This window comes from Plecotus auritus (assembly GCF_963455305.1).
Source record: "Plecotus auritus genome assembly, chromosome: 3".
NCBI classification, from domain to species: domain Eukaryota; kingdom Metazoa; phylum Chordata; class Mammalia; order Chiroptera; family Vespertilionidae; genus Plecotus; species Plecotus auritus.
Window position 1 is genome coordinate 171973393 of NC_137772.1, and position 14211 is coordinate 171987603.

A 14211-nucleotide genomic window follows, 5' to 3' on the forward strand; every position below is an offset into this window, starting at 1 on the left:
AACTTTAGAGTAATTAAATAAATGTAATTAGGTAAATTAAGTTTTTTGTATAAAATAATTCTGGAATACACATAAAGAATAAAAAATTAAATTGGAAAATAAGCATTTTTCAACACCTAATTAAATAACAAAACACTTAAGGAAATACCAAATGGCAACATTTATTAAAAACATTAATTATTTAGATAGGGGAAATGGGAAGAAGCCACTACATGTAGCCAATGACATTTATGGCATCACTAGGTGTGTGCTTAAGGATATAATGCAATAAGATTTACATAGAGAGAAAGCAATAAGTCAAATTCATAATGTGGGGTATTCTAAAGGACAAATAACCAGTCTACATGCACACACATATGTAAACATATACACAATAGATACAACCAGGAAATTTTAATGTGAACTGTGTTTTAGGTAATGTTAAGGGGTTTTGTTGATGGTGATGGGTTTGATACTAATATAGTGTCATACCAAATATGTATTACTTTATTAATCTGATATTTAATTGTACTTAATTATCATTATAAGTGGTCAATATACTCTGCTGGGTGACAGAGAGTACACTGGGGTAAATGCAAGAAAGAAGGTGAAATCCATAACCTCAATAATTTTATAGGTCACTTAATTTTATAGCAATATAAATAAATAATTAGAATGTCACTTGTTACTGAGTTGACTGGAGTCCAGGGGAAGGATTTATTCATACTCTGAGGGTATCATAGTAGGCTTAAGACAAAAATAAGCATTTACCAGAGTTAAATGATAAGAAACTATATTCTAGGTAAAAATAACCTCTTTTGAATGCTATTTTCAAGAAAGAAACATAAGAGTTAATGTTCCTATACATACAATTGTTATAGGGAATGATTGCATCATGGAGATGAAATTAAAAATAGTCACATAAAAATTATTGTCAAACTCCTATTTTTTCATGAGCTGAATCAATTTTGAAAGAGATAAATTAAAACATAAATTTCTCCCGTGTGAAAGACCATTTACAATGTGCTAAGAGCATTGTGATAACTACACATATATTCTATGTAATTTTTCATACTTTACATATGTGCTAGTCATTGTTCTAAGTTACATGAACAAAACTTCATAAACTTGGTAATTTTATCTCTCATTTCCATTATACCGATGAAGATAAAGAGCCATAGAGAGCTTAAGAATTTTTCCATGGAACAGACTGACAAAGGTCAGAGGGGAAGGGGATTGGGAGGGATTGGATGAGAGAAAGTAAAGAGATTAATTAGCCAAAGAACACATAGGCCATGGACACAGACAATAGTGTGGTGATAGCCAGAGGGAGGGGGTGGAGGGTTGGATGGAGGTGGTAAAGGAGAATAGGAGAATGGGGGACATCTGTAATAGTGTCACAAATAACTACGTGAATGAATGAATGAATGAATGAACGAACGAACAAAAAACAAATAATAAAACAAAAGCCGACCAGGGCTTACCTCTGGTCAACAACAAACAAAAAGAGAATTTTTCCAGAATTATCAGGGGATTGTTTTTAAATATATTTTTTATTGATTTCAGAGAGGAAGGGAGAGAGAGGGAGTGTGTTGGAAACATCAATGATGACGTTTCTCAGGATGGAGCCTGCAGCTTGGGCATGTGCCCCTGACTGGAATTGAACCCAGGACCCCGGGACCCCCCTCCCTCCCCCAGTCCACAGGCTGACACTCTATCCACTGAGCCAAACCAGCTGGGGCATCAGGGGATTTTTTGTGGGTGGTATTGTTAACAGTATTACAGACGTGCCCCAATTCCCACCCCCTACTTTTACCTCTTCCTCCCAGCCCTTGTCCTACCCCAGGCCTTCACCACACTATTGTCTCTGCCAGTTGGTTAGGAATATATGTACATAAAGCCTTTGTTAGATTTCCTCCTATCTCCAATGCCCCCACACCCCGAGATATGTCAAGTCTGTCTTATGCCTTCACGACTCTAGACCTATTTTGTTTGTCTGTTTATTATATTCATTAGATTCTACTTATCAGTGATATCATGTGATATTTGTATTTCTCTGACTGGTTTATTTCACTCAGCATAATATTCTCCACATTGACCAAAACATCATTATGAGGTGCATAACTTGATACACGATGTAATGCAAAATTCACCATTATAGTACAATTACAGAATATACTTATAACCCCCAAAATATACCCCATGCTCATTCCAGAGCCATATCACTATCTTCCCTTCCTCTAGCCCATTAACTTCCCTCTGTCTCTATGAACTGCCTAATCTGGACATTAACATAAATAGAATCACACATTATGTGGACTTTTGTGTCTGACTTTCTTCACTAATATGTTTACAAGGTTCATCCATGCTGTAGCATATATCAGTACTTTATTCCTTTTTATGCCCAAATTATGTCCCATTATATGAATATGCCACATTTTGTTTATCCATTCATCACTTGAAAGATATTTGGGTTATTTGCATCTTTTAGCTATTATGCATAATGTTTCTATGCACATGTGCATACAATTGTTTTTGTGAACATGTGTTTTCAAGTCCTAGAAGTAGAATTGTTGGTTTGTTGGGTCACTTCCTTTTTTTAGGAAGTGTCAAACTGTTTCGTGAGTAGCTACACCATTTCATGGTCCCATCAATAATATATAAATCCCCTAGCAGTGCTAAAGTGGCTGTTATTATGTTTTTTATTTGCATTTCCCTAATGATTACTGATTTTGAGCATCTCTTCATGTGCTTTTTTGCCCAATTATATGACTTCTTTGAATAAATGTCCAATGAAGCTCTTTTCCTATTTTTGTTGAGTTTTTGTTCTATTTATTGTTCACTTGTAAGATTTACTTTAAATGAATTTAACTAAGAAAGTGCAGTACTTACACAAAGAAATGACAAAACTTTAAAAAAAAAGACATTAAAAAAGAACTGAATTGTTATATTGTAAATCAGAAGACGCCTTAATCAATAAGCCAAATTTATTTGGAGTCCTGTTTTGCTAGCGCCAGTGGGCCCAGAGGAAATCTCGCTTCTCAAATTCTGGGGTCCAATATGGTAGAAGTCTCCCTTATTTATACGTTTTTCAGCTCTTTGTCTCCCAAATTTGGAATGAGACTTCCGTACCTTCTGAGAAAAGTCCTGTGTGCTGGGACTGGGCAGTGAGACCATATCTCAAGGCCTGGCCTGGAGCCAGCACTGACAACTCTGTCTGGGGCATAGTTTATGGCCTCTCTGGAATGGGAGTAGTCTTATTTTCCCTATTATTTAAGCAAGCAAATGTTTACAGAAGCCAGAATAGCGGTGTTAAAATATTAAACAGCAGTTTTTCCCAAGATGGAGGTTATTATGCTTCAGAATAAATGAAAAGACATTCATGTTCATGGATAGTAGACTAACAATATTAATTAAGATAGCAATACTTCCCAAGCTGATTTATAGGTTCACTATAATTCTTATCTAAATTCCAACTGTTCTTTTTGCATAAATGAGCAAGCTAATCTAAACCATACATGGAATTGTTAGGGACTCTGAAAAGCCAAAATACTGAAAAAGAGAAACCAACAAGCAAAGGAACAAACAAACAAAAGTCATACTTTTCAATTTCAAAACTTACTATAAAACTACAGTAATTAAGACAGTGTGATTCTGGCATAACAATAACTATACAAAGTGATGAAATAGAACCCTTGGGATAAACCTATGTAACTTTGGATTAGGCAATGATTTCTTAAATATGACACCAAAAGCACAAGCAACAACAAGAAAAATAGGTAAATTTGACTTCATCAAAATTAACATTTTTATGATCAAAGGACACTATCAAGAAAGTGAAAAGTACAACCCAAAGAATAAAAAAAAATATTTACTAATAATATATCTAATAAGGGTCTAGTAGATTTTAAAAAGCTTATTGGAAGGCAAACTGTGGATGGAGGCTTTCAGGGCTTTAAGGATAATAACGTGGGCTCCCTTGATTCTATTGGACATAGGAAAGCAGTGTTGGCTTCCAAATTTTTTAATGAATCAAAACACAAATCTGAACTTAAATTATTTCTATTCAGGGCCACATGGATAATCATTACACCATAGAATACCTTAATGATTTTTTACTCATATGTCTCTGATGGCATTTTATATCCAATACGGAACTCTATATATCTTAGGGATTTCTTTTCAGGTCACTTTCTTTTTTATTAATCTGACAGGTTATCAATACTGCTCCTTTCTTAAAAGGCATTAAATACACAAGTGAGTATGTGCAGGAGTGAGCCAAGGGGAAGTCCCAAGAAGATTCAACTCATTTCCAAATGCTCCTTTCATTTATTTCATATATCCAAAAGTTTAATAGTTCCTCTTAGTTTGTCCTCCTGAATATCTGACATCTCCTGGAACTTCAGATTCATTGCCGCTATTAAACTTTAACTCTCAAATAACTCATTTAGTTTAAAACATTAGCCTTCTTCCTGACTCCAACATCTAAAAAGTTAATTCTCAATGCAGTCAACAAAACAATATTTCTAAAATAAAAATATGATTACATAATCATAGATTAGAAAAAAAAATAACTTCCATATAAACCCCCTGCCTGAGAATCACCTGTAGTCCATGTTTCTACACTGTACTCTAGATAAATTAAAAATATATTTTAGTGATGAGAACCTAGGGACTTTGCATTAAAATAATCTGATCAGGTAGGTGACTCTTATTCACTTCAAGTTTTCAGGTTTATTTACCAAATAAAGTCCTAGTACATGTTAGGACATACAAGCTTTTTATTATTTGAAGCCTACCTCTTTTTTCTTACCTGTTAAATACTGTCTTAACTGAGGCAAACTTTTCTCCCAAGGGCAGTTAACATTTATTGAGAATTCTGTCTAGGCCAGATGCAAATCTAGAATCACTTTATACATACTTTGTCATTTCATTTTCAAAATAACCTTATAAAATAAGAATTATTATTATTATATCTATTTTATAACTGGAGAAACTTTAGCAACAAAAATTTTGAGAAACGTGGTCAGGCACATATTTGTCTGGATTTAAACCCTTGCTGACCTGCTGAAAAATCTGCACTCTGAATTATAAGGCTTGTGTTAGTTGCCAGTGACCTACGAAGTACTTCCTAGAGCCTGGTGCTGGTACATGTGGCTATATTCCTGTCTATGAAACCTCTTACAATCAATATGTAATTAAAGTAGTTTTGAGGAGACCACTACCATGTCTTATAGAGCAAATAAAATATAATACTTGTGATGATATCTTGAAGAGGTGACTCTTACTCTAGCACAGAAAGGAATGCTAATCATAGAGAGAAGTAGGAAGGAAAAGGTGCATTGTGCTAAAAGGTTAAAATGTTATGAGGAGGCACTCACTAAAGGACAGATTAAGTAAACTAGTAAAATTTTTATTTACCTTTTTCTCCAATTTTTTTCTCATTTTTTGAAGAAAAGGGAAATCTTTTGGAGTGTATCCTTGAAGGCTTGTTTCACTTGCTGGTTTCTTAAAGTGTAAATGAAAGGATTTAATAAAGGGGCAACTGAGGTATAGATAACAGCTACACCTTTGGATAAATTTACTCTTTCCTTTGCTGACGGCTTCATGTAAATAAAGATGCAGCTACCATAAGTAAGGCAGACTACAATCATATGAGAAGAACAAGTGGAAAAAGCCTTTGTTCTTTTCTGAGCAGAGGGGATGCTTAGAATAGTCTTGATAATATATGCATAGGAAAGAATCACTAACAACAATGTGACCACGAGTGTTACAACAGCTGAGACAAATGAAATTAATTCTAGGACACGAGTGTCTGTGCAAGAAATCTGCAGGACAGGGGAAGTGTCACATATGAAATGATCAATGACTTTGGAAGCACAGAATTCCAGTTTCAGTCCCAAGATCAATGGTGGAAAGGTAATCAGAAAGCCAGCTGCCCATGAACTGAATACAAGTTGGTAGCACACTTTGTTGCTCATAATAATCAGATAATGTAGGGGTTTGCAGATTGCTACATAACGATCATAAGACATCGCAGCCAGTAGGTAAAATTCTGTAACTTCCGATAAGAGGAAAAAGAATAACTGAGATGCACAACTATTATAGGAAATAATTTTGTTTTTAGTCACTATGGTTATCAGGAATCTGGGAATACAGATTGTTGTCAATGAAACCTCCAAGAAGGAGAAATTTCGCAGAAAGAAATACATAGGAGTTTTGAGACGGGAATCCAGCAGGGTAAGGAGGATTATGGATAAGTTCCCCATCACACTAAACATATAGTTTAGAAAGAGAAATATGAAAATCACAATTTGCAGTTGAGGGTCATCAGTAAGTCCCAGGAGAATGAACTCTATGCTTGACTGATTCTGCATTTCAGATTTGAATCTAGTAAATAGACATAGAAAAACAACTACAAAAGTGGAAAAAAACAGGAATTTAAAAAGCTACAGACATAGAAAAAATATTCAGAATTGTAAAAAAGTTTAAAAGGTTGATTCAATTTGACAAGAGAGATGATATAGAAAATTATAGCATAGATAACCTAAGCAGCCTCTAATTGACTGTTCCATTTAAACCAGTTACCTGTTTATAATGCTACTTGTTTTCCCCATTTGAACTTGAAAGATAATTTAAATTTTAGCTGATCATTTTTAGATGAGTTTAACACACCTATATCAGTGTTAATATGCAATGTTTATTCAAAATTCCTTACTTCATCAAAACACTTTAAATATGTGGAACATATAAAAATAATAAAGTTACATATCCTCTATATGATTGAAATATTGTAATATATATTAATTACTTCTTCCCAATGTGATTCTTTTCCATTTTCCTTTATTTCATTTCATGTAATTGTTATTTTTCTTTAATTTCAAATGTATCATTCTTCTCGTCAGTTGCATTTAATCAGGAGGTTTTGATTATTCAATCTATATTAAAATAGGAAAATATATAATAATTCAAAAGTCAGTAGATATTACTTTACTCATACAGAATTGCTTTCATATATGATAAGATAATTATTCCAAATTATAAGTGACTTACCATAGTAATGTATATTGATATAATTCTCTCATGGAAATATGGTAAAGTCAAGAATCAAAATAAATCGTATCTCTCTCTTGTAATATTATAAAATATTCCATTATTTCAAGAGTAAATTTAATTTCAATCCTTTTTGGAGAAGAATTTGAAACAGACAATGCAATCTAAAAATTATATACATCTGCTAATATCTTTCACCTTCATTCACACTCATTAAAATCACAGACCCAGGTATTATAGGTAATTCCATTAGAATATCCTTTTATGCCAGATAAGATTATTTTTCTGTTTTTATCTTACATATTTTAATTTTTAAAAAATTCCATAAAACTTCTAAATGAAAAGGAAGGTGATGCTCTAGATTTTCTGGGAAATCTCAAATGAAAGGAACTAAAATTTGTAAGCATAACTGCTTCCAATTGAACACCAATGAAAGCAACAGTTTTATCATTTTGCTTATAAAATACACCAAGGGATTAATTGAAATAAAAAGAGGAAAGAAAAAGAAATGCCCTCTGGAGACTAGTGTCAGGACATACCAATTATGAAAAAGAGAGAGAAAGATGAGAAAACAAAGAAAGAAGGAAATAAAAACCACTGCGAATTGCTTTAACTATAAAACTGAAGAACATTATCCTAAAAGAGAACTAGAAATAATTTAAACTCTATACTTAATGCAAACAAGAATTTCAGATTTTCCACTGGGACAATATAGCCAATTCTATTGGTAAGAAAATTTACCCTAAAAAGAGTCTCTCATTTCCATTAGTCTATGTGTTAAGATTGCATTAACTTGGTTGTGACACACCCCTAAAATCGGGGTAAGGGGCGGCAGGTCTTAAAAGTTTCCCTGTTTCCCCATTATTTTTTAAACAATCTATAATAATAAAAGTATAATATGCTAATTAGACCGGACAGCTGAACAACCTTCTGGATATCATTCTGGATGTCCTTCCGGACAAAGCCACCATGGTGCGGGCCAAGGCAGAGGCAGTTAGGGGTGATGAGGCAGGCAGGCAGACAGTTAGGGGTGATCAGGCAGGCAGGCGAGCAGTTAGGGGTGATGAGGCAGGCAGGCAAGTGGTTAGGGGTGATGAGACAGGCAGGCAGGCTAGCAGTTAGAAGCCAGCGGTCCTGCATTGCGAGAGGGATGTCTGACTGCTGGTTTAGGCCCGATCCCGCAGGGATCCCTCTCCACCCCATGCATGAATTTCATGCACCAGGCCTCTAGTATAAAACATAAAGAAAAATAACAACAAATACACAATGAGTATCTTTTATTCTTGACTATTTATTTGGTGCTCCATCTGCTACTCAATACAGTAGCATGTATATATGACAAAAGGAATATTCTACTAGATAAGCACAATGCAATCATCATTATCAAAACATTAACGTATACTATTAACATGTAATTCTCCATTTAAGTTTCACCAATTGTCTAAAATTTTTCTTCATAGAAAAAAGAATACAGTTTAGAATTATATTTTATGTAATTGTCATATTTTTTGTGTCTTTTAATTTGGACCAGTTCCCTAGTCTTTCCTTAACTTTCAAGAATGTTGTTGAAAATTATTTTTCAGAAATAAATATATATATATATCTCCTTCAATCTTGGTCTGAATTTTCTGCATGATTATATTCAACTAGAGGCCTGGTGCACGAAATCCGTGCACTGGTGGTGGGGGTGTGTCCCTCAGCCCAGCCTGCACCCTTTCCAATCTGGGACCCCTTGATGGATGTTGACTGCCCATTTATCGGGCCTAAACGGGCAGTCGGACATCCCTCTCACAATCCAGGACTGCTGGTTCCCAACTGCTCACCTGCCTCTGCCTGATTGCCCCTAATAGCTTCTGCCTGCCAGCCTGATCACCCCCTAACCACTCCCTTACCAGCCTGATCAACACCTAACTGATCCCTGGCTGGCCTGATTGCCCCTAACTGCCCTCCCTTGCCGGCCTGGTCACCCCTAACTGCCCTCCCCTGCCAGTCTGGTCACCCCTAACTGTCCTCTCCTTCTGGCCTGGTTGCCCCCAACTGCCCTCTCCTGTTGGCCCAGTCACCCCTAACTGCCCTCCCCTGTAGGCCTGGCTCCCCAAACTGCCCTTCCCTGCAGACCTGGTCCCCCGCAACTGACCTCCCCTGCAGGCCTGGACCCCCCCCTAACTGCCTTCCCCTGAAGGCCTGGTCCCCCCCGCAACTGCCCTCTGCTGTTGGCCTGGTGTCCCCCAACAACCCTCCTCTGCTGGCCCAGTCACCCCTAACTGCCCTCCTCTGCCAGCCTGGTCACCCCCAACTGCCCTCCTCTTCTGGCCTGGTCACCCCTAACTGCCCACAACTACCCTCCCCTGCAGGCCATCTTGTGGCAGCCATCTTGTGTCCATGGGGGTGGCTATCTTGTGTCTTGGAGTGATGGTCAATTTGCATATTACTCTTTTATTAGATAGGATTCATTAATCTTTGGTAGGAGTCTCACAGAAGTAATGATGTCCTCATAAAATCCCATCAAGGACCACACAATTTCATTTTTTTCTTCATTATTGATGTTGTTTTCTTTTATTTCTTGTTTAACGTGACTATTACAGAATTGTCTACCATAAAGCTACATTTTTATCTTTGTAATTAATAAGTACTTTGTATAGATACTTTCAATTCTATATAAATATCTCAGTCTTTGTAAAACATCAGCTTTATAGATTACTTTATATCAGTATAGACCAGCCGTGGACAAACTACGGCCCACGGGCTGGATCCGTCCCGTTCGGCTGTTCTATCCGGCCCACGGAGACGAAAGAGCAGAGTGTTCTCTTGCTCTCCCCTCCACTCCTTTACTTTGAATTTATATTAGTTCACACAAACACTCCATCCATGCTTTTGTTCCGGCCCTCCAGTCCAGTTTAAGAATCCATTGTGGCCCTTGAGTCAAAAAGTTTGCCCACCCCTGGTATAGACTCATGGTTTCCATTTTTATTCATTGTTATCATTATTTACTTTGATGCTCAATTGCCCAGATTTGGCCAGTGTAGGTCCCTTCAATATTGGTCCCTTTTCCTTTGGATACACCTCATCAAGTTTTAAGGACTTCTTTATTTCCTGGCACCACAAAGTGCTTTAGGCTCATCTTGTACCTTTTCTGCACCAACTTTGGTACCAGCCATTTCTTCAAGGAATCCTGATTCTTATAATAAAAAGTTATTTTAAAACCCAGATCTAGGTGCCATATGCACTCATTGTTATTGGGGCCCTCATAGTGGACAGATTCACACACACACACATGCACACACACTTAATTTATACATATATAAAATATATACAGAAGGATATATATATATATATATATACATATATATATATATACACACACACATAGATATGGACAGACAATAGAGACAGATACATAATACATGTATATGTATACAAAATGCATATACATATATAAATATTTATACCTATATTTGTTTCTACAATCTCTCCTTCTACATAACTAGAGGCCCGATGCACGAAAATCTGTGCAAGAGTAGGCCTCCTTCCCCCCAGCTGCCTGCACCAGCTTCCCTCCGGCACCCAGGACCCAGGCTGCTTCCCTCCTCCTGCTGCCCACAGGCACCCAGGACCTGGGCTGGCTTCCCTCAGGCCGCCGCAGGCACCTGGGACCTGGGCTGGCTTGCCTCTGGCCCCAGCTTCATTAGGAAGGACATTGGGAATGACATCTGGAAGACATCCAGTCTAATTAGCATATTACCCTTTTATTATTATAGATAACATGATCTTACACCAATACATCACCTGACACCACAAAGTGTACTCACTGTATTTATATGACGTGCAATTGTAAAACAAATGTGGCTCAAGGGGATGATATTTCCTCCAGAGATGTTTAAGTTTTGATTTTGCCAGGCACGTGAGGCCCTTAGTAACCCAGGATAATCTCAGAGCAAATGCATGTATGAGATTATTTGAAGTTCAACTTTATAGTACCTACTAGAGTTTCTCAGGTCAAAATTAGAGGCGTTCACCAAGTCTTCTCTTTTTCCATGGACCCAGGGATCAGAAACATTGAGTTTTCTCTCCTCAGTTTCTCAGTCATCACCTCTGAGTCAGGGAAAATAAAACTCAATCGTCAATCTTATTTTCTAGATGTCTATTCAATGTATACTGCACTGACAATCCTTCCCTATCTTGTTATCTTTTCAATTAATGTCAAGCACGTGTTTTTCATATTTCCCATTTCTTCCAGCTCTTTTTCAAGTGAGTCTTGGTATATATTCAAAGCTCTCTGGAATTAATTTCTTCATAAGTGGTTTTAAACATTTTCCTAACTAGAAAAGAAGTTCAAATTCATTTTTAGATGTTTCATGCCCCATGAAATTCAGCCAGTTTTGTATAGATTGTTTCTCTATTCCTTATGGTTTCACAGAAAGATTTTAATATTTTGCAGATTCTAATCATTTCTGGCTGCAAATATTGCCACTCATTTTGTGGATTATATTTTCATTATTTTTCTGATGTTTTCAGAAAACTGTCACAGCTATTTCTCTGCCTATAATGCTTTTAAGGTCTAATTCTTCATAATTTTGTTGCATGTACAAGTCTAATTTGGCAATATTTTGTTCATATTTTTTATATTAAACTAACTTTGTATAACAAAGTTGCTGTTGAATTATTATTTGCATATGTAACTAGTCTATCTTTATTTTCTGAATGCCCTTAAGATTCTCCCTTTATCCTTACAGTTTTAGCAATTCCTACTCATGTATTCCTACTTGATTTGCCTCCTCATGGATTTCTTTTTATTTAACTTGCTTAATTTATTTTTGAAAAAGGGAAGAAAATACTCTTATTTATGACAATACTGTATTGTCTTAATTTATGTTCAGTTTCTTTACCACCCAATTTTTATATTGCATTGATAGCAAATGATAATGTGATATTTATAATAGTATATTAAACACATAGATGAATGTTGGTAAACTCATTTTTATGATTTTATGGCAACCACAGGATCAAATATACAAATTGAAAATTATCAGGGACTAGAAAGTGGGGAAATGGGGAGATGCTAGTTAAAGGGTACAAAATTCTAGTAATCAGATAAATGAATAAGTATAGGGAACTAATATACAGCCTAATGACTATAGTTATAATACAGTATCATATACTTAAAAGTGACTAAGAGACTAGATCTTAAATGTTCTCACCACACACACACGCACACACAAAAATTAAAATTAGCCCTGGCTGGTTTAGCTCAGTGGATAGAGCATCTGCCTGTGGACTGAAGAGTCCCAGGTTCAATTCTGGTCAAGGGCATGTACCTTGGTTGTGGGCCCCCAGGAGGGAGTGTGCAGGAGGCAGCAGATCGATGTTTCTCTCTCATCAATGTTTCTAACTCTCTATCCCTTCCCATTCATCTCTGTAAAAAAACAATAAAATATATTTTAAAAAATTAAAAAAAAATTAAAATTATGTGTGCTAGACTTGCCCTAACCTCCTGGGAAAAATAATTACTTTAGTGGTAATGTAATTGTTTTCCCTACTTTTATTATTCTTCTTTCTCATTCTTTACTCCATATAAAGTTCATCTACTGCCCTGGCTGGGTAATACAGTTGGTTGGAGCATCGTCCCATACACCAGAATGTTGCAGGTTCAATTACCATTCATGGCACATACCCAGGTTGCAAGTATGATCCCTGGTCGAAGCATGGATGAGAGGCAACCCATCGATATTTCTCTTTCTTCTTTCCTCTCTCTAAAAATTAATAAAAACATGTTGTCAGGTGAGGATTAAAAGAAAAAAAATATCTGCTGTGCACTGTAGAAACACACTTTTCAATAAGGGTGTCAAAGGTGTCTAAAGTAATATGAATGCATTACATGGATTGAACAACCATGTTAGAATCTTCAAATAATGTTCTAAATGGGAGCAAACTGAACAAGACAGTGCAAAACAATTTTTATGTCTCCTAACTGGCCCCTAATATATTGGCATGATATTGGTTAATAAGAATATATAGGTTTCAAGTGTACAATTCTATGATACATCATCTGTTTATTGTATTGGTGCCTACCACCCAAAAACAGATCTTATCTGTCACAATGTATTTGACCCTTTTCCCCCTTACTACCCCTCTATACTCCTTCCCTCTCATAACCACCACTGACATCACTCTTTGGGCAGAGCCAATGATAGAAGCAAAGATTAGCAATTTCTGAGACCATGTTTTTTATTATTTTCAAAGTATTTGCATTCAACTGTATGTTTTCAACTCATCCTATCTAATAAAAGAGTAATAATGCAAATTGACTGTCACTCCAAAACACAAGATGGCCACCCACGTGTGGTCAAAGATGGCCACCTTATGTGGACACAAAATGGCTGCCACAAGATGGCCAGCAGGGGAGGGAAGTTGGGAGGGACCAGGCCTGCAGGGGAGGGCAGTTGGGAGCAACCAGGTCTACAGGGGAGGGCAGTTGCAGTGGGGACCAGGCCTGCAGGGGAGGGCAGTTGGGGAGGACCAGGCCTGCAGGGGAGGGCAGTTGGGGGGACCACACCTGCAGAGGAGGGCAGTTGGGGGCGACCAGGGCTGCAGGGAAGGACAGTTAGGGGTGACCAGGCTGGCAGGGAGGGCAGTTGGGACAACTGGGCCAGCAGGGGAGCAGTTAGGCATTGATCAGGCTGACAGGCAAAAATGGTTAGGGTCAATCAGGCAGGCAGGCAGGTGAGAGGTTGGGTGCCAGCAGACCTGGATTGTGAGAGGGATCCCAGATTGGAGAGGGTGCAGGCTGGGCATAGTATAATGTAAATGTTCTCTGTCCTCATTATGACAGACAATATTTGTCCAAATCCATTCATTTAAAATAATTGTATGCACTTTTATGTAAGGTACTAGTGGCCTGGTGCACAAATACATGCACATTGAAAGGAAACGAATTAGAAGAAATATTTTAATATCGCTATTCACCCTTTCTCTATAATAGAAGTGTCAACCAAATTCATGATCAATCGACAATGACAGATGGAAACACACATGTGCAATTGGCACCAGCGAGAGCTTTATAGGTATGGCACATGCTCAAGTCAACTTAGCCTTTTATAGATATAGAATAAACTTGCTTAATTAGAGCTGCTTTCTGATTTAGCTAAACTTATTCCAGCCCAGTGAAGCACCCCAACTTCT

The 14211-nt window shown here is 37.0% G+C and overlaps 1 protein-coding gene across 1 annotated transcript; it reads right to left on the reverse strand.

The window, feature by feature from the left end:
• Window positions 1–5420: 5420 nt before the first annotated feature.
• Window positions 5421–6359, reverse strand: LOC308245272 (olfactory receptor 6C6-like; the record flags this gene model as incomplete). The annotated part of the gene is made up of 1 exon (XM_080662231.1): window positions 5421–6359. The coding sequence occupies exon 1, from the start codon at window positions 6354–6356 to the stop codon at window positions 5421–5423; it is 936 nt and encodes a 311-aa protein (XP_080518357.1). The 5' UTR covers window positions 6357–6359.
• Between the last annotated feature and the right edge of the window lie 7852 nt (window positions 6360–14211).